Here is a 21,465-nt window from a genome sequence, read left to right on the forward strand (position 1 = left end):
TCAGATCGCCCCAATACAAACACCACCGAAAGCGGAGCAATAGGTTGGGGTGACTATTATGTCAATAGGATTGGGTTGACATTTGGAGGGTCAAAGGTTTTTTGCATGGTCTGATAAACCATTTCAGCTTTTAATTACCAAACTGAATCCCCGTCCAAAATCTTATGCCCTGTCCAAGATAAAGACAAGTTCAGGGAGACCCATGCAAAATCTGTGATAAATGTTGTGCCTTCTATCAGAGACTTTTTGACTCAAACCCTCCAACCCCAGCTACTACTGCTGATAGGTTTATGAGCTCCCTTAATCGTCCTAGGCTTAAAGCAGCCCACTTACCTAGAGTTACCTAGAGTTTTATACTTATTCAGAACGCTTCCCATTCCTCTACCATGTAGGTCTCTGGAGCTGCTCCAAGCAAAGATTATGTTTATTTGGGGCCATAAAGGAAACCGTATTAACCATCTTACCATGCTCTCGCCTAAACTACAAGGTCTAGGAGTTCCTAATTTTAAGCTATACCATAGGACAAATAGCACAAATTGCCCAATTATCTCATACGACCCTATTATCCCAGAGACCCAGTAGGTAGACATTGAAGCTCCTCCTACCACAAATTTAGATATTTTCTCTCCTATGTGGATACCTAATCGCCTCAGACCCAAGATCCTTTGCCCTTCTTTACAACTCAGTCGGTTTGGGATAGAGTGAAACACCAAGCGAAAATTATCTCACCCTTTACACCTCTTGATTTGCTTTGGGAAAATCCTGGGTTCCCCCTGGGCTTGCTGCCACACCGGTTTGCTTGGTGGGTTACTCACAAATTCTTCTGTGTGTGTGGGACCCTATTTAAGGAAGTCACAAAGAATTACCAGTTTCAGAGGCTTTTCACTACTCACAACTTAGTTCCTTTATATGTTCCAAAATGTCCCAAAGCCCCCCTCCATATTGCAATACACCATTTTAGAGTACTTGCAAATCTTTTGGCGACTCTGCGGGCCAGATTTCAATTCAATACTCAGCACACATGACCCCCTCCTCTAAACGACTCTATATGACTGCCTGGGAAAGAGACTTGGACAAAACTTGGGAGTTGGAGTGGATTCAGATTGCTCGCAACATATCTAAGGTTACACTCAATGTTAATTTGGTTGAAATTAACTATAAGGTTACCTTACATTGATATCTGGTCCCAAAAAAGTTGGCTAAATGTTTCTCCGGTTCCTCTGCCCTCTGTTTCGGAGGTTGTACTGGACTAGATGATATGGAACATATTTGGTGGTCCTGCACGGTGGAGCAATTCTGGAAGAAGGTGTTTTACCTCCTTACTTCTATTATACAAACCCCTCTCCCTATTAGCCCGGATTGTGCCCTGTTGAGTAAAATTGAGACACCATTGCCTAAATACAATAAAAAATTCTGTAACTATATACTTCTGTATGGGATAGGGCTGTTTATTGGTGAAACTGAAGTTGGTCCAGGGTGTTGTTTTGAGATATAGGTGGAGTTTTGCTTATGTATGGGAGATGGATGGGAGGTAAAGTAGTGGGAGATGAGAGGGAGGGTTGGGGACTGATGTCTCTTTGTGGTATTTTTTTGGCTTGATGTATGTTAGGGATTTGTGTCAGATCCATTGTGAGATTAAGAGTTGGGTAAGATTGTAAATGTGAGATAAGGGAAGGTTGTTTAATTAAACATATATACTGTATCACAGAGATTACCAGCCAAATATTATATAAAAAATATTTTTGAATTGTTTAGATTTTATTGCTACTTGGTAAACCAACCTACTATCAATTTTTATTCATTATGCATCGATGAATCTATTGCTTGTGTGATTGCAATTAGATACAACACTTCTTTATTCTTTTTTATTTTATTATTTAGCTCTTGATAATGGTCCAAGCTCATCCCCTAAAGTAGCCAATCAGTGAAATGCATTGGGACTTTAACCGTATTGCTTGTCCAACATTTAGGGAGCACTCTGTCTAGGTTAAGGGTCAGAAACCCCATAATGTTAATGGGACAGACCCATTTTCTCTTTACCCAAGGGGTAAATTTGAAAGATGATCCCATCAGTATAAAAAAAACTTTTTTGCTCTTTATTTGTTGTATATGCAAAAATCTAAATATAAATCTATTGAAATAAAAACTCTGCCCATCAAAAACAAAAATTGTGGTTGTTTTTTTTTCTTCAGTTTTTTATATTGTAATGATGCCATAGGGATTAAAGTTTGGGGGGTGTTAGCCACAGGTGTCCCCCACTTGCACCTATATTTCTGTTTACCTGCATCTCTCTGTGCAGCATAGTTTGATAGTCAGAGGTTTTTTTTGTTTTAGGGGGGTTTATACACCTGATCCAACTTGCCACTTATTTTCTGCACCTCCCAATTCCAGATAAACTGGGGTTCAAAGAACAGAAGCAGAAAGGGCAGCCTAGTATTACATTTAGTTTTGCAGGGTCCTTAATTTGCATTTTGAATTTTGGGCTCGCAGGTGCACTTTCTTATGAAACAGCAAACCAAATGCTCCATTTCCACAAGTTTTTAAACTTGTGATCCCCATATCTTGAAAATCTTTAAATACATTTTGGTTATTAGTAGCTATGAGAGGCCCCTGTGTACCCAAAAATTATTAAAGTCATCACTACCAGCAATTTGGGAGATTTGAAAGATTGAACACGGTGAGTTGTTGGGCTGCAGAATATGACAAGCAGACCGACCACACACACAGTTTCTTTTTTACCCATAGAATTTGGACAGTGATGGGGGGGGGGGGGGGCACTGGCTGTCTTGGCTGCCCCCATCTTACTATCACATGCATGATACTCCTAAAGCAATACCACATTTTAACATTATATGACATTCCTCTTTTTTTATATTTTTTTTTTTTTTTTTAGGAGAGGGACCTTACCCCCTTCATCTTTACTGCCATGGTGGTAAAGACTGCAGGATAAATCTTTCCCCTGGGATATTTGTGTCACTGATTCCAGGTGGCTGTGGGCTGTGTATTTTCAGGGGCTTACCTATAATGTAAAAAAAAATGCTCTATCTCACGCATGCCCAATGAGATCAGCATTTGATGGAACAGTGAGCATCGGAAAGAAGAGGGAAGCTGAGCAAGCGTGAGATACACTGAGCTTAGTTTGTGAACAGATCAAGTGAAAATGTTTTTTTTTCACAAAAGTTTTGTGTTTTTCAGGTATAGCGCTAGGAGGTGATTTCTAAAGTTAGACTGAATTCACATTGGCAGTAAGGCTGCATTTGCTCTGTTTACCCCTCACTTTTCTTTCGCCAGGAACCAATGTTGCTTGAAAAGCTGCTAGGCCTGAAAAAGCCCAGCAGTCACCACCTTTTACCAATCCCAGGTGCCTAGCAGTTGCCAGCTAGTCACTCAGGAGGGGTAAATGGCCCAGGTTTTACTGCTAATGTGAACGAACACTAACTTGTTACGCCATTACACTACTCCAAGGGATTACACTATGAAAACATGGAACACTAGGATTAAAATACACAGGACTGAACAGTTACAATATTTATATATTACAAAAAAAATGGAAAAAATTGGACAGTTTAACAAGCCAGGCATTAGGAAGTTGGAACAAAGTATAGGGGGTAGGTAAAACACTGACACAGTTATAGGGGTTACTGGATATACGTGGCATAAATGACTGGGAACACCAAATTTGCATTTCCTTGCCCCACCCTTTTTGTTTTTACCACTCAGCTACAGCTTCCCCCCCCACCCAGCTGAAAAAAAATTTCTGGAAAGAAAACTGGAAAGATCATGCTTTATGCATATCCCTACATGCCTTTTCTTCATAGACGTTAAGAAGGCCTTCACTAGGGGCAACTGGAACTTTTTAGGTCTGATCCTTTGGCAGATTGGTTTAGGTACAGAGTTCAGGACCAAAATGATGTCCCTGTACTCTGCCCAAGCAGCAAAAGTATTAGGTAATGGCTCCCAATCTGATGCTTTCACAATATCCAAAAGGCACCAGACCATCATTGAAGACCTACCCAACACAATCCGTACCACCCGCACTAACCACAAAATGGATCTCCATGCAGATGCTGTTCTCCTATAGGTCACTCAGGCTGCCCTCACTGTTCCATGAGTTACAGATTCAGTGATTTCAAAGTTAACCCCTCTAAAACAATGGCACCTTCTATCAATCTCCCCCAACTGCTGGTCACCCAGCTCTCCCTCAACTTCCCCTTTAAATGGTGCTCCTCACCTATTACCTACCTTGGTGTAGCCATCACCTCTGACCTAACCAGACTTCACTGGCACAACTCCATTGCTTCTCACTTTCAATTTCATGGTTTGGCAGGATGAAAATGCTGAAAAATTCACTCTGTACTCAAAATACTATACATTTTTTAGACAAATCCCTATTCTCCATTAAAAACCTTTTTCCACTTGTTTGGCAGGATGAATGTGCTGAAAGTGGACTCTCTACCAAAAATACTATACCTTTTTTCAGATCAATCCTACTTCTGTAACAAAAACCTTTTTCCACAAGCTATTTTCTCTATCCATTAACTTTATATGGGGCACCGCAGACAGGTTTAAACACATCTTTCCCAGCAGGCACAACTTTGAACTTTACCATGCAGCAGTCAACTGAGTGGTTGAGTGGGCAAGACACCTCCAGGGGAAAACTCTCCACCCTAGCTGAGCAAGATTTATCTAACCTTGATTTAAGAGTACTGTAGTGGATCCTCCCACCCCCAGCCAGACAGCAAACAGAGGGTTCACTGCTCACTATTGCCACGATGAAAACGTGACACTGAGCGTCTCTCCTTATAATTCACTCCATTCCCATTGACTCCCCTATCTGATAGCTCCTCATTCCCTGTGGACTTCATCTGGAAACATATACTAGAGAGTTCTGACCACAAGCTAGACATTTTGTGGACCCCCACATTAGGTACATTTATCTAAGCAGATATGAGACCACTACCAGCATGTCCTGGTTAATGAGAATTCAGCTCAACACTTTTTGTAAATCACTACACCTCTCACCTCAAACTAACAGACCATTACCAGATTTCGAACAGCTGTATACCCTCTCCAAAGCTCTACATCATTTAGTGTCCATATTATACAAAATGCTCATGGGGTCTTTGACAAACTCTTGCCTAAACTCATTATGGAGTGGCATAAAGTCTTAGGAAATGAAGTGGCTCACTGCCTTTGAATTGACAACCAAAACCTGTTTGCGGATACAAGGAAAAAAATTACAAAATTCCATTCTGTTGGTATAGATACATCCCGGTCCAATCACACTGCATATTCTCCTCAGTTCCCAGTACCTGCTGGAGATGGATAATGTACTTACCTGCATATATGATGAGCCTTTCCGGTCCTGCAACTATATTGGTGAGATATTTTTGCTATCTGCTCGGATATATATGCAACCAATATCTCCTCAACTCCTGAAATTGGTTATTATCGATATTTCCAGAACCTGCGATCTTTCCAAACAAAACCCTGTATTGCTATCTACTGGCAGCAACATGCCAGCTCACCCCCCTCTACTGGAAACAAACGTCTCCCCCATTGGCACTCTGGCTAACCAGGGTCAATGACATTATGAGAATGGAGGAAATTAGAGCCTTTTACAATGATCGTATGGATAAATGTACAGCCCGATTGGCATGCTGGAAACATTATGGCTCTTCACCCAGGTTAAGACTCAGGCTTGGAGCTCCCCCAATTGATGTATAATCTTTTAAGTCATAACCATCCTTAAATGGTTGTTGTACACTTACCACATCCCAAACCATTCTATATTGGGATGGTTGTGTGTGAAATTTTCAGCAGATTGTGAAATATTCAGAGCAGCTTCCATGGCACCAACAACCATGCCATGTCCAAAGACACCTTTCTTCCCCAATCTGATATTCAGTTTTAACTGTAGCAGGTTGTCTTAATAATATCTACATGATACCATTATACCTAATAGTCACTGGTGAGTGTCAGATTATAATATAAAATCATCTGGTATTTAGCAAGTTATAGTATATTTAAATCTAACCTTAAAAACTTTCAACAGATGCCATTATATATATATATATATATATATTTTTTTTTTTTTTTAAACAAAAAAAGAGAAAAAGCAGAAGCTATGTGTAAAAAATAAATATGCTATCATAACTAAATAGCTTGTATAATTTGAAGTAATCATTTGTGTGACCATTTTTACAGTGGCCTTAGAATATATTCAAACCTCCTTTTTTATGTTGCATCCTGATGCTACAATCATTTAATTTTTTCACACTCTGTACTTTAATGACAAAGCAAAAATTGTAGTTTACGTTATAGTGTCCCAGTTTCCTTTGCAACCCCCCCCCCCCCACCACCTTCTTTGTTACTCTTGTGCTAAATAGGCCACATGAAAAATATCTAGGTGCAGCTATGATCATGTGCACATTTTAATGCATATATTAATGTTTTAGGGGCCAGGCTCATGGGGCAGTTAGCAAATATCTACCTTACTGCCCAGGTTCCATTGCCTAATGTCCATGTCCCATGAACAGGAGCTTTCCAGAGCAGCACAAAAAATACACTAATACCCACAGAAGATGCATCTATTAGCGTTGATAGGATTTTGCAGACATCACTTTTTTTTTTTTATAATTTTTATATAGAGGTATTCATTTTTTCTCAAATAAAACTAGCAGTTTGCAGAGGTATGTTGCAGACATTAGGTGCACACAATCCTAAGGGCAGGTTCAGACGAGCTTCGAGATCAAGCAAGCCCATGCAGCTCCTGGCATCTCCCTGGAGGAAGCAGTTTACTTGCACAAGGAAGTAAAAACTAAACCACAACCTCACTGCCAGTCTGAACATAGCCTAAAAAGGGACTGGTAAAACCTAAAGCTTTTGAAAGTAATACTCTAATCTTTTTTAACCGGTAAAGTTTCCTATTCCTTCCTGCATTTTGGCACACTTCTACTAGTCACTGGGGCTGCCCATCATGAGTTTTTCACATCCTATTTCTTCATTAACAGTTCTATTTAAATGCATAGGGCTCACAATCACACCATCAACCATCTTATTAAACTATTGTTTTTAGTTTAGTACAGAACCAAAAAATTTTTAATACATTGAAAAAGGTTCGCCTATGTATTACCCTTCTTTATTTAAGTAAACATTAGGTAGTGATACCATCTCTTTACAGATTAAACCTGCATAGTCACTAGGCTGACTTTTTTTTTACAAAACTATTAACAGCAGGAAAGAATGTGGTTTCATGTAATATAACAGTAGCAGTTCATCTTTTCACATCACTTCTTTTTAGTTGCTGTAGCCTCTGCTAGTCGAGCTTCTGCAGCAGCTTGAAGTAAAGTTTGACGCTCCTCCAAAAACTTGCCATACTCTTCTGGGCACAAACTGTCAAGACAAAAATGATTATGCCTGAGATCAACACTACTGACAGAGGTTAATTGCAGCGCTGGGTGTAAGAACACAGAGAATGTGTCACTGCTTGGCTCCCTTCTGTAGCCCACAGACCTGTAGCCGGCAGGTTTAGCATTGGGTATCAGACCTAACCCTCACTTTCCTAGTTGTACTGTTCTTGGCTTATCCCCTGTAATTCAATTTTCAAAAGTTCTTTCAAATGAAAATGTGCAACATCATATGAGGGCATTTTAGAAAGCTATTAACCGTACCGTTAGCCTATCTGACCAGACATTAGCTAGCAGTATTGCACAGTACAAAGACTTAGAAATTACATCACTTTAATGAGTCTAGAATATAGAATGGTATCAAGGAATAATCAAAGTAATGCAAAATGTAATGATATCATTAGAATGTGGATGGGAGAAAGGCAGAAAAGATAAAATATAAGCAGATTAAACTTCATCTCCTACCCTGTAGGACAAAATTGAAGTATATACACACACACACACACACACACACACACACACACCCCATGTTTTTTTAGAATGGTCATTAAATGCAGACAATGGTTCTGGGGACAACATTCTGCTAGTAATTTTGTTCATTTTAAACAGATTTCCTCATTTCTCATTTTCGTTGCATTACGTAAAGGGGAATCTCTCTTGCAGGGTACAGACCTGCTCTATGCAAATTTTTGAAAGAGGTTTTATCTTCACTATTTATTGCAATCTGCAGTATTATTCTTCATCCCTCAATGTTTAAGCCTCATTTTGGGGTTAAACACATTAGAGTGTTTAAGGCCTGTGGAATGTTTATGCCCTTAAAGTTTCAAAGCTTTGTGGATCTTTTCTTTCAATCTTGATCCACAACACTTTGCTGACAAACTAAGATTTTTTTTTAGGTCAGTCTACTTTATGTTCAGACCAGTTAGATACATATGCCAAAAATGTTGACAAAAAAATATGTATTAGGTAGCCTAGAAGGTCCTCAAGACATATTTTTTAGTATATCTGGACATCTGCAGCAAAGGTTTTTCTTACAAACTAAGGAACAACAAAATGGAAGTAAATTAGGTCTTCCAATTCTCAACTCATATGTCTTATGACTGCCCCACCTACTGGTAATAGGTTGTAATGCATAACAGCAACACTTACTATCACTGAAGAGTAGAACAGAGAATAGTAAATTTACAGTACAATTTTATCCCATCTCCAGCAAGATGATAAAAAAACAATGCGTAAACATTTTGCATCCTTTGAAAACAAATAAATGTAATTTAAATAAAGCTCAAAAAAGTATGTGAATTGCAATCATCAGCCTCATTCAATCATGTGAACAGGTGCACAGTAGTAATGCTACTGCTCCAGTGTCCAGTCACAGGTTGTGGAGGATCCTAAATTTGGTAGCATTGCTCAAAAGAAGCTGTTCGAGAAAAGGGGGGGGGGGGGGGGGGGGGGGGGGGGGGTGAAGGCCTTAGCTACACAGTGTGGAGGTGGAACTTGAAGTGCAAAACTTTATTAACCATATAAACTGTTTTGGCAGGTCAGAGTTAACATATATAGCGTAAATCATATACAGTTAGGTCCATAAATATTTGTACAGAGACAACTTTTTTCTAATTCGGTTCTGTACATTACCACAATTAATTTTAAATGAAACAACTCCGATGCAGTTGAACTGCAGACTTTCAGCTTCAATTCAGTGGGTTGAACAAAAAGATTGCATAAAATTGAGGAGACCTAAAGCCTTTCTTTAACACAATCACTTCGTTTCAGGGGCTCAAAAGTATTTGGACATATTAAAAAGCTGAAAATAAAATGTTCATTTCTGGCCTTTACTGCAGCATCTTTCAGTTGCTGTTTTGTTTGTGGGCCTTTCTGTCCGAAGTTTAGTCTTCAACAAGTGAAATGCTCAATTGAGTTCAGATCAGGTGACTGACAGCCATTCAAGAATATTCCACTTCCTTGCTTTAATAAACTCCTGGGTTACTTTGGCTGTATGTTTTGGGTCATTGTCCATCTGTAATATGAAATGCCTCCCAATCAATTTGACTACATTTAGCTGTATTTGAGAAGACAGTATTGTCCCTGAACACCTCAGAACTCATGCGGCTGCTTTTGTCCTGTGACACATCGTCGATAAACACTAGTGTCCCAGTGCCACGGCAGCCATGCACACCCAAGCCATCACAGTGCCTCCGCCATGTTTTTCAGATGGTATGGTATGCTTTGGATAATAAGCTTATTCCACGCCTTCCCTGTACTTTTTTCTTGCCATCATTCTGGTAAAGGTTGATCTTGGTTTCATCTGTCCATAGAATGTTTTTCCAGAACTGTGCTGGCTGTTTTAGATGTTTTTGAGCATAGTCCAGTCTAGCCTTTCTATTCTTGAGGCTTATGAGTGGCCTGCACCTTGCAGTGCACCCTCTGTATTTACTTTCATGCAGTCTTCTCTTTCTTCTCTATAGGAGACTTGGAAATTGATACACCTACTTCCTGGAGAGTGTTGTTCACTAGGTTGGCTGTTGTGAAGGGGTTTCTCTTTACCATGGAAATGATTCTGCCATTATCCACCACTGTTGTCTTCTGTGGGCGTCCAGGTCTTTTGGCGTTGCTTAAGGATGGCTTGTTTCACCTGCATGGAGAGCTCCTTTGACCGCATGTTGTCTGTTCACAGCAAAACCTTCCACATACAATCTTTAACATCCTGTCTTACTAATATTGCTTTTTTGTAAAGGAGTATTTTGTAAAGTTTTTCTCTAGCACGTCTAGTTTTTGTGATGCAGCTCATTATATTGTGTGAAATTCGTTATAAATAGCCTTAACATGTTTAAAAACAGTTTTCTTTTTTTTTTTCTTTTTTTTTTTAAGGTTAGAGACCGCACTAACTGCGATTGATTTAATTTGTCATCATGCTTAGAAATTGCCTTAATGATCCAGACAGTTTCTGTTACGTGTGTGGTTCATTCATGACGAAAGCAGAACGTCGCCAAATTACCACAGAACTTAAAACGATATACAAATTCTATTTCGGCCGTCCACTTGGTGACAAGAATAAATCTTGGGCTCCAAATGTCATCTGTACCAGTTGTTCCAAAGAACTGCGTGACTGGCTAAATCGGTGTAAAGCAGCAATGCCATTTGCAATCCCGATGGTGTGGAGAGAAAACTATTTTTGCCACGTCAACATAAGTGGATTCTCAGGTAAAACCAAGCACAAAATTGTATTTCCCAGCCTCAATTCTGCAATTCAGCCTGTTCCCCATGAAGATTCATTGCCAGTTCCGGTACTGCCACATGATAGAGTTGCTTTTGTAGAAGGTGATCAGGAATGCACTGGAGTTGCAGCCAGTTACAACCCCAAATCATCTGAGATCCTGACTACTTGGCCAATGAAGATTCAGAATCAGAGACCTTTACACAAGCAGAGCTGAATGATCTCGTTCGTGATCTAAATCTCTCCAAAGACAAAGCAGAACTTCTTAATTCAAGGCTTAAACAGAAGCACTTGCTTGCAAAGGGTGTAACTGTAATTCACTACAGAAAATGAATAATAATAATAACATGACAACATTCTTCACTAGTGATGGCTCACTGTGCTACAGACATGATATAAATGCACTCTAACAGTTTGTCACAAGAGCATGTTCCATCTGAATGGCATATCTTCATTGATTCCTCTAAAAACAGGGGTCAGCAAATTTTTGAACTACTTGGCAATTCAGGAGGTCAAGAAGGCACACTAGGCCAGAAGAAACAAGGTGTCCAAGGAAAGGTTTTTTATTTAGAAATACACTACAATCACTAGGAAACTAGGATGTTGCATGTTCTTAGAGACAGATACAATATCAGGTTCTAAAGAGTTCAGCAACAGAATGCAATTAGGGGGTTGTCAGTGAGCTGAGAGCGCAGCTTGTTCTTACAAAACTATCTTGAAGAACAGCTGCTCGCATGAACAAGTGCTGCCAAACATTGAGATCACACGCTTGGCTCAGGCTAAAAACATTGGAAGCTGAGTATGTGGCGGTAGAAGTCATTGGGAGTAGTGCAAGAATTGAACTTGGACAAAAGAACGTCTGAAGCCCCTTTTATCAGGGGTATTCCAAGCAAATGTAGAAGATACCAGCAGGTGTATGAAATAGTAAAGTGCGGGCAGGAGGAGCAGCGGGAAATTCAAATAATTTTGTATTGGATTCAATACAAAATAGCTGAACAGAGTCCAAAACAAAAAATCTTCATAAATATATAATACATAAGATTTTTGTGTTTATTTAAAGTTTATTATTAAAATTATTAAATATTGAACATATTTCGGTGAATTATGCCTGAGAATTAACGCCTAAAATGTGAAATAAATTTCCACACAAAAAAAATGTAACGCTTTTTGCATGGAAATTCGGAGAGAGTTAGAGAGCTAGGGTTAATCAATTTACAGATAGTAGATGGTTCTTAGCCCTTGGCAGGTGCTTACGTAGTCAAAGGTAAACAAGATGGTTCGAGGTGTGGAGTACCAACGCCTGTGGAGAATGAAGCCCAATGGGGCTAGTGAGTGATGATGATAGGGGTCAATAATAAGTATAGTAACATCAAATGGAAGGTTGGGGCTTACTTCTGGTGAGTAATACAGTCCTTGAGAACAAGTCCTGCATCCGGTACTGGATATCAAACAGCCACGTGTGTGTGTGTGTGTGTGTGTGTGTGTGTGGGGGAGTCATTGCATTGAAGCAGGCACGTCCTGTGGGGTGTGTGTGCTTAATGCAAACATCAGTCAGGATTCCCTGGGGCGTGACAATGGCTTCTGCATCGCTGTGCAGAGAAGTGATAATGTGCAGCACCATGGGCATGACACGCCTTCTCGTCACGATGGTGGTGTAGGTGGGACCCAGCAGGGGAGGAGGAGAGAGAGGAGAGTCAATCACGGGAAATAGAGAGCGCAGGACATTGGCATCTACCGGCAGCAGAGGGATTAGGCCGGATTCAACATTAAAAAAATAGGGGTCGTTAGGCCGGAACTAGCCTAAAGGCCGGAGTTTGCCGACTCCTGCTCTAAAAAAAGCTTGAAAGCAGTCCAACTGCATAATGGTAATTCCAAACCAAGTTTATCGATTGCCCATTTCGTTAACCTAAAGGAGTCCTATGACAACATGAAGTTACTACTTGAAGCAATCCAGTAAAAAACACAGCAGTGGAAGTGGCTTGCCGATGGGAATGCAAGGAGGATTCACAAAATATTGCTGTTTCTATGCCCGTGGGACAAATAATCTACGCGAGACCATTATGTCAAGCGAGATTGGCTACTAAGAGATACATGTAAGCCCAGAACAAGCAGTGTCAAGTTTCTGGTTGATCCACATAAAATATTTCTGCCACCCCCCCATAACAAGTTAGGCTTTATGAAGAGCCTTGTAAAGGCCATGGGTAAATCAAACTCCATGGGTTTTCAGTACCTTGTTGAGAAGTTTCCCAACATAAGCACTGCAAAAATGAAGAAGGGATATTTATAGCACCACAGATCAAGTCTGTTTTGCAGGATGATGTTTTCAAACAATCTCTCTCAGCAGCTGAGCTAAAAGCTTGGGATGCATTCAAATGGCTGTGTGAAAATTTCCTGGGCAACCATAAGTCTCCTGCATACAAGGGAGGAGTTCAGAATCTGCTTGATTTATACTAGAAACTGGGTTGTCGCATGTCATTAAAAATACATTTCTTTGGTCCCCATGGTTTGCGCACCCAAAATGTACAGTGCAAGTAAATTTCAATTTCAATCAAGTTTGATATCCTGTATCGATGTCTGGTAAGTTCTTTTTTGTCTTTTTCCTCTGGTCGATGATTTAATGTTGAGTTATTGCACTATGTTTGTTTGGGTATTGTTATTTTCTCTCCTTTTTCTATAATGTTTGTACTTATACTGAAAAATTTTCAATAAAAAATTATCTTAAAAAAAAAAATAAATACATTTTTTACACTTGCATCTAGAATTCTTCCTGGAAAATCTTAGTATGGTGAGTGACAAACAAGAAGAAAGTTTTCACAAAGACATTCAGTTAATGTTAACTATAATAGCATAACTCAGAAACTGTATGTGTAATTTCTGTTTACCTGTGTACTTTGTATGTTTGTAGATGTACATAGATGAAAACTACAGGGAACAAATTGGACCTTCATCTGCCATTCTTAATTACATACTTACTCCTTGACAACTTTGATTCCCAGTGAACGGGCACTACCATGCAGACACTTTACTATTTCTATCAGTGGCATATCCCGAAGAACAAAAGATTCATCTTTAGATTTAACAAGTGCAATTTCATACAACTGCTTTAAGGTCACCTTTCCTGCAATTTCATGACCTATTGAAAAAAAAAAAAAAAAAAAAAAAAAAAGTGTTAATTTTTGGATTGTTAGTGGTTAAGATGCAAAAGAATTTACACCTTCCACATCTAGAGTTAGGTCCATAAATATTTGGACAGACAACTTTTTTTCTAATTTTAGTTCTGTACATTACCACACTTAATTTTAAATGAAACAACTCGGGTGCAATTTAACTGCAGACTTTCAGCTTTAAATCAGTGGGTTGAACAAAAAGATTGCATAAAAATGTGAGGAACTAAAGCCTTTGTTTTTACACAATCACTTAATTTCAGGGGCTCAAAAGTCATTGGGCAACTGACTCAAAGGCTATTTCATGGGCTGGTGTGCTGGTGTGGGCAATTTTTTCGTTATGTCATTATCAATTAAGCAGATCAAAAGCCTGGAGTTGATTTGAGGGGGGGGTGGGGAGTGCTTGTATGTGGAAGATTTTGCTGTGAACAGACAACATGCGGTCAAAGGAGCTCTCCATGCAGGTGAAACAAGCCATCCTTAAGCTGTAAAAACAGAAAAAAACCCAACTGAGAAATAGCTACAATATTAGGAGTGGCAAAATCTACAGTTTAGTACATCATGAGAAAGAAACAAAAGCACTGATGAACTCAGCAACGCCAAAAGACCTGGACGTCCACAGAAGACAACAGTGGTGGATGATTGCAGAATCATAGCAGCCTACCAAGTGAACAACACTCCCTAGGAGGTAGGCGTATCGATATCCAAGTCTACCATAAGGAGAAGACTGCATGAAAGTAAATACAGAGGGTGCACTGCAAGGTGCAAGCCACTCATAAGCTTCAGACATAGAAAGGCCAGATTGGACTTTGCTCAAACACATCTAAAAAAAACAGCACTGTTCTGAAAAAAAACATTCTTTGGACAGATGAAATCATGATAAACCTTTACCAGAATGATGGCAAGAAAAAGTATGGAGAAGGCATGGAACCGCTCATGATCCAAAGCATAAAACATTGCGGAGGCAGTGTGATGGCTTGGGCGAGCAGTGGCACTGGGACACTAGTGTTTATCGATGATGTGACACAGGACAGAAGCAACCGAATGAGTTCTGAGGTGTTCAGAGACATACTGTCTGCTCAAATCCAGCTAAATGCAGTCACATTGATTGGGAGGCATTTCATAATACAGATGGACAATGACCCAAACCATACAGCCAAAGCAACCCAGGAGTTTTTTAAACCAAAGAAGTGGAATACTCTTGAATGGCCAAGTCAGTCACCTGATTTGAACCCAATTGAGCATGCATTTCACTTGTTGAAGACTAAACTTTGGACAGAAAGGCCCACTCACAAACAGTAACTGAAAGCCACTGCAGTAAATGCCTGGAAGAGAATTAAAAAGGAGGAAACCCAGCATCTGGTGATGTCAATGAGTTCAAGACTACAGGCTGTCATTACTAGCAAAGGGTATTAGAAAAGAACGTTTTATTTTCAGCTTTCAGCAAAAAAAAAAAAAAAAAAAAAAAAAAAGGCTTTAGTTCCTCACATTTTTATGCAATCTTTTTGTTCAACTCACCGAATTAAAGCTGAAAGTCTGCAGTTCAACTGCATCTGAGTTGTTTCATTAAAATTATTTGTGGTAATTGTAAGAAACAAAATTAGAAAAAAGTTGTCTGTCCAAATATTTATGGACCAAACTGTATAACACCATGCAGGTACTGGAAACAGAAACGCTTTCAGCGGCTCTCATTTATTTCAGTGTTACTATGGTCTTGAAATTATTTTCCCCTTTTCAACGCAGTGAACTACTGCAGTACCCCTTACTTCAACCAACCATCTGAACATAGTCATGAATGCAACTGCATTTATTTAGAAAACAGAGCGTTATAGAAGGAAAGATGTATTTGACCTGCTGTGGGGGCAGTTCAAGCTCAGAAGAGAGCCCTAAATTGAGCCTTTTTCCACAGTGGCCCAAGCAACCCATGTCCCCACTTTCTGCATCTAAGAAATGTGTTTCCTGTTCTTGGTGGAGGAAGGGGTCCCTTTTGCTTATGTGTTATCTTGGAGAATGACTTGGGAAAACACATGGAAATAGTCTTGTCAATTACATGTACTGTAATGTCTTAAACATCATTGCAATGTTCTATTTACTACCTTTTGTGCTACTTGATCTCAACTACATTCTAGTCTCCTCAGTGCTGAGTGTGAGGCTCTACCTGTTTTAGGAACATGATCATAGTTACAAAGGCTGAAAAAAGAAGTCCATCAAGTTCATCCACTAGGGAAATAAACATCCCAAATCAAAAACCCCATGGATATAGTTGATCCAGAGGAAGGCAAAAAAAAACCCTGGTTCTATTTGCGCCAATAGGAAAAAAAAATATTTTCTTGATCCCGTAAGGCAATCGGATGTTACCTGGATCAACAGTCTCGGTTGTCTTTACTTTTAAACTTTTTTCCCCCCCCAAAATTTACTTTAAAAATTTTAATACCCATTTATATTTTGTTCTTCGTTATCTGATTACATTTCTTCTCCTTCAGACACAAAGAGTGTACCCTTGTCCTTTAGTAAGGACCTTAAGGTGAATAATTGTAAATTGAGTTCTCTATATGAACCGTTTAGTGCAGCGCAAAGTGCATAACTTTAGATTTATCAATATTAAATGTAATTTCCCCCTTGGCTGCCCAATCAAACAGTACATCCAGGTCTGCTTTTAGATTATAGACAGCCTGTATGGACATAATTCCATTACATAGTTTAGTGACATCTGCAAAGACAGAAATGGTACTTTTAATCCCAAACTCCCTATCATTTATAAAGATGTTAAACAGTAAAGGACCCAACACTGAACCCTGGGGTACACCACTAATAACCTTAGACCAGGCAGAGTATGAATCATTATGGTTCAATATATATTTTATTATGAAAAAGAAATAAAAGAAGAAATAAAAAAAAAATATAACATACTTTACATATAACAATAAGGATCCATACAAAAATGTAAAAAAAAAAAAAAAGTTTCAAGTATGAAAAGCAGTTAAATTGTTCCCCAATAAGACCACTGTGTGGTAAATTTATCCATACAATCAGTGTCAAAAGCTCTAATTTCCTCCATTCTCATAATTTTGTTGATCTTGGAAACCCATAAAGCCAATGAGGGTAGGGTTGTTTTTTTCCAGAATAATGGCAAAAGCTGGCGAGCTGCTGCCAAAAGATGACCGTGGAGGGGGTGAAAGATCTGGGCACCAGGGGAAACATACGGTGTAGCGAGACCGGGTCCCAAAGGTACCAACGTGATAAGATTTTGTAATTTTTCTCCTGAGTGTATCCACAAAGTTTTATGAGCCATTTCAAAGGCTGTGAGCCAGTCCAGCTCCACTAAATCTTTGTTAAGGTCCTTATACCATTCTACTAGAAATTTGGGTATCATTTTGTCATGGGTTTCTAAGAGCATCTTAGAACACAACTGTTCAAATGGGGACAGTTGCCTATGTATGTCAGGGGAAAGTTGAAGAGCATTACAGAATCTAGTGAGCTGCATTTGTAATAACCAGGATTGCGGAAATGAGGGATTTAGGTTAAGTGAAATAAACGTACCCTGGGTGGAGTCCAAGAAGTGTCTGGCTTGTGGCCAGTCTGCTCGAGAATACCCTATTCAATGTGTTTAGCATAAATTCCCACAGGGAGACCTGGATAATCAAAAAATGAGATTAATGAAGATGGAATTAAGTGCAATATTCTCAAGGAGGCCCTGGTGAGTGGGGAATGTAGAGGGTATTGTCTAAGTTGTAGGAGGTAACCAAGGCAGTGCCCTCAGGTCTAACCTAGATAGCTCCTATCTTGCTGTAATAAAGAGTTTGCTCCTATATGACCCTTGTCATTCCACCACTCTAGCGAGCAAGTCTGCAATGTTCAAAGTTGGGTAGGCCTATGCCTCCTACTTGTTTGCGTCTGGAGAGGGATGTATGTTTAAGCCTTGGTCTGCGGCTGCCCCAAATAAACTTGGTAGAGAGTGAGCGCACTGTATGAAAAAAACTTTTTTTTTTTGGGGGGGGGGGGGGGGTGGATAGGGACGGTTTTAAACATATAAGGAAACCTAGGTAAAGAGTCCATCTTCAGTACATTCATTCTACAAAACCATGATATAGTGATATTCTTCCAATGATTGAAATCTTTCTGAAGAGACCCAAGCATCGAGACCTAATTAAGCTGGTTAAGTTTGGTTAGATCAGAGGGAACTGCTATACCTAAGTAAATAATGAGAGAGGAACACAGCTGAAGGGAAAATTAAGAGAGATTTGGGTGGCAAGCGATTTGGAGAGGTTGCGACCCAATTCTATTCTATTGATAGAAGGGTTATTGCAAATAGCACCTGCAAGATGTTCCATCACCAATGCAAGGAGGAGGGGAGAAAGCCGGCAACCATGTCTGGTCCCGTTAGATATAGCAAAAGACTCAGACTGGGACCCCGTTAACCAGTACCTTGGCAGCACGAGAGGAATATAGGGGCATGATTCTGGATTGGGACTCAGAGCTGATACAGATTTGGTGGAGAGTCAGGTCCAGAAATCGCCAGTTGACCCTATCAAAGGCCTTCTTCGCATCGATGGAAACAAGGCAGGCTGGAATTTTTTGTTGTTTTGCATACAAAACTAGATGCAATGTTCTGGTGGTGTTATCCTTGGCCTGCAATAAAACCTACCTGGTCATTATGCAAATGGGGGGATAACCTATTTGCTAAGATTTTGGCGAATATTTAATGTCTACGTTCAGTAAGAATATGGGTCTGTAGTTTTTGCAAATGTTGTGATCTTTCCCTGGCTTAGGTATAACTGAGATATTAGCCAGAAGCATTGGCAGGGGAAGTGGGTGATTTGCATCTACTGCATCAAATTTACGGGTAAGTTGAGGGAGTAGATTATTGGCAAATGCCTTGTAAAAGCGTGAGGTGACACCATCCAAACCAGGACATTTGCCTGACTTAAGATGTTTAATAGCTTTGGCAAATTCCTCTGATGTAAGTGGGGATTCTAGGGCAGCGTTATGTGCGGATTCTAGTGTTGGCAGGGCAGTGTCATATATGTAAGACTGCATAGATTCTATGCAAGGTTCTACACCAGAGTGAGTTGGTGTTGGAAGGAAGGTTATATAATTTAGCATAGTAGCTATCAAATACTTTAATTTGGGTGGATCTGGCTTTTTTTAAGGTACGCCCTATTTTGAATCAGTACACCCCTAAGTACACATTTCAGGGCCTCCCATTGCGTTTGAATGAGCAAAATGAAAGGTGCTTATTGCTCTCTCAATTTCTGCTACGCATACTGGATCTTAAAGAAGCGAGTCATTAGGTCTCCAGGAAGTTCTGGGGGTAGAATTGGAGGGTAGTCCCAACTCTAAATGTATTGGTGCATGATCAGACCAGAGGCGTTTGCCCATCTGTGTCTTGAATGGAACATCTAGCAGTGATTGCGCAATAAGAAAGTATTCAATTCGACTATAGGTGTTGTGCTCGTATGAGAGGTTAACTGTAGTCTTTATCAGTGGGGTGAGGTATGAATCATTATCCACTACTCTCTGGATGGGGTCTTTAAGCCAGTTTACTATATTTACAGATTGAATTTTCCAAACCTATAGACCCTAACTTGCATATTAACCTATTGTGGGGTACTGTGTGAAATGCTTTAGTAAAGTCAAAGAAGTACACTATAAACACTAAATGCTACTCCACTCTCTACCAGTTTACTTCTTCACAAAATTATTATACTATTACTTATAACATTATTTTCTAGCAGAAACTCTTCTATGTGGTTTAAGGAAATATTGTGTAGATACTGAGGAAAGAAAAAGAGGTTTAGGACTCGAAGTAAGTATGTGTTTTGTAGTTAGTACAGTGGTTAGTACAGTGGTACAAAGTAATTTTTCACTATATATCCAATTAACTGTTACTGTCACAGGGTTTGGATATTTTTCCTAGACATAAGTTTCCTAAGCATCATACAATATAACATTGAAAACAAAAAGGGGATCTGTAGCACTCACACAATACCCAACGTGTTTTGCCAATTATAGGCTTCCTCAGGGGTATGTGGTTGCAGAGGTTGTATGATTTATTTAGTTGAACTGCGGTCTAGGTAAGGGAATAGTAGAAGCAGTATTCAAGCTGCATATGAATAAATATGTTCAAGGCCAAGAGTAAAAAAAAAAAAAAAAAAAAAACTATTTTCCTAGTAGATTCGGAATGTGATATTATTAGAAAGGATCCTACATTTTGAATACCATGGATGGGGGTTTAGGTTACGGTAATAAAAACCTCGTCAGGTAGGTATTTATCTATTCTTTCAAAAGGGTGTACTTTTCCGGAAGATGTCTGTTGTAACCAATCGATACAGCCAGGAGGGCTGATATTGTTTAGGGCTAATGGTGAATCCATGGCTGAATCTACTAAGAAAATAGATTTTTTTTTCTCTTGGGCTTTTTAAAGACAGGTATCACATTGGGCCTATTGGTACCATGCCAGTGATTAAGACTCTCTAAAAATTAGAAACAAAAATTAGAAATGGCTTTGAAATAACTAAGCTCAGCTCCCAGTGTTATATTTAGGGGTAAAATGAACATCAGTATGTTAAATACATAAGCAAATTTTTATTTTGGGGGTGTTTTGCACTGCCCAAACAGTACAAAATACTCCCTATATAAAGCTAACTGCAGAACTGGAAAAGTAATTTTATGCTAAAACAAGAAAATAAGGCTTGCGTAGCAAATACCTGTTTAAAATTTGAGAAAAGTTGAGAAAACTATACCGAATATAACAAAATATGTAAAAAGGTAAAGATAAAATGTGCAAAACTTCAAAATGAAAGACAGATTGCAAAGGAAAGAAAAGCAAAACCCCAAATTTGTTTTAAATATAATATTAGCAAAAAGATCAGATCTGAGCATGTAGACCCCTTAAAGGATGTCACTGGGTTGGTAACTGAGGATAAAGAAAAGGGGGATTTACTTTTTTTTAGCTCTGTGTACACAAAGGAAAATGGCAGAGCTCAAGTCCAAGTTCATATTAGCAATGTCACTGCCTTACATGAGTCACAATGGCTCAAAGCCAATATGATTGAGAAACCGAATTACGTGAATTACATCCACGTGTCCTCAAAAAGCTGAGCTCAGTTTTTCCAAAGCCATTATTTCTAATTTTAAGAGACTCTTCATTCACTGGCATGGTACCAATGGATTGGCATAAGGCCAATGTGGTTCCTATCTTCAAAAAGGGAGGAAAGTCATTACCAGGTAACTACAGACCGGTTAGTTTAACGTCCATAGTTGGAAAGGTCGTGGAGAGTTTGATAAAGAACCACAGAGGAGTTTCTCCCAGAAAATATTATTATAAGTGATAGTCAACACGGATTCAAAAAAGACCTCTTTTTATGAGGAAGTAAACAGGTAGACAGTGGAATAGCAGTTGATATAGTGTACTTGGACTTTGCTAAAGCATTTGACATCGTACCCCACAGATTGTTAATATGCAAGTTAGGGTCAATAGGTTTAGAAAAGCCAAGTGGATGGAGAACTGGCTTAAAGACCGCAACCTGAGAGTTGTAATTAATGATTCATACTCTCAATAGTTCAAGTCATTAGTGGTGTACCCTCCTAAGTACTTTCCTGTATTAAAAGAGGAATAGACTGCAGAGATGGAGACATAATCCTGCCCCTGTACAAAGCATTGGTCAGACCACATCTGGAA

The 21,465-nt window shown here is 39.3% G+C and overlaps 1 protein-coding gene across 1 annotated transcript in view; it reads right to left on the minus strand.

Moving 5' to 3' along the window:
* Positions 1-7,119: 7,119 nt before the first annotated feature.
* Positions 7,120-21,465, minus strand: part of MRPL11 (mitochondrial ribosomal protein L11) — an 18,282-nt gene continuing 3,936 nt past the window's right edge. The window contains exons 5-6 of the mRNA XM_072421261.1: positions 13,594-13,753; positions 7,120-7,395 (exon numbers count right to left, since the gene is read on the minus strand). Of these exons, the coding sequence (XP_072277362.1) occupies positions 7,290-7,395; positions 13,594-13,753 (266 nt within the window). The 3' untranslated portion in view covers positions 7,120-7,289. The remainder of the gene's footprint in view (positions 7,396-13,593; positions 13,754-21,465) is intronic.

This window comes from Pyxicephalus adspersus, chromosome 9 (genome assembly GCF_032062135.1).
Source record: "Pyxicephalus adspersus chromosome 9, UCB_Pads_2.0, whole genome shotgun sequence".
Lineage (NCBI taxonomy): Eukaryota > Metazoa > Chordata > Amphibia > Anura > Pyxicephalidae > Pyxicephalus > Pyxicephalus adspersus.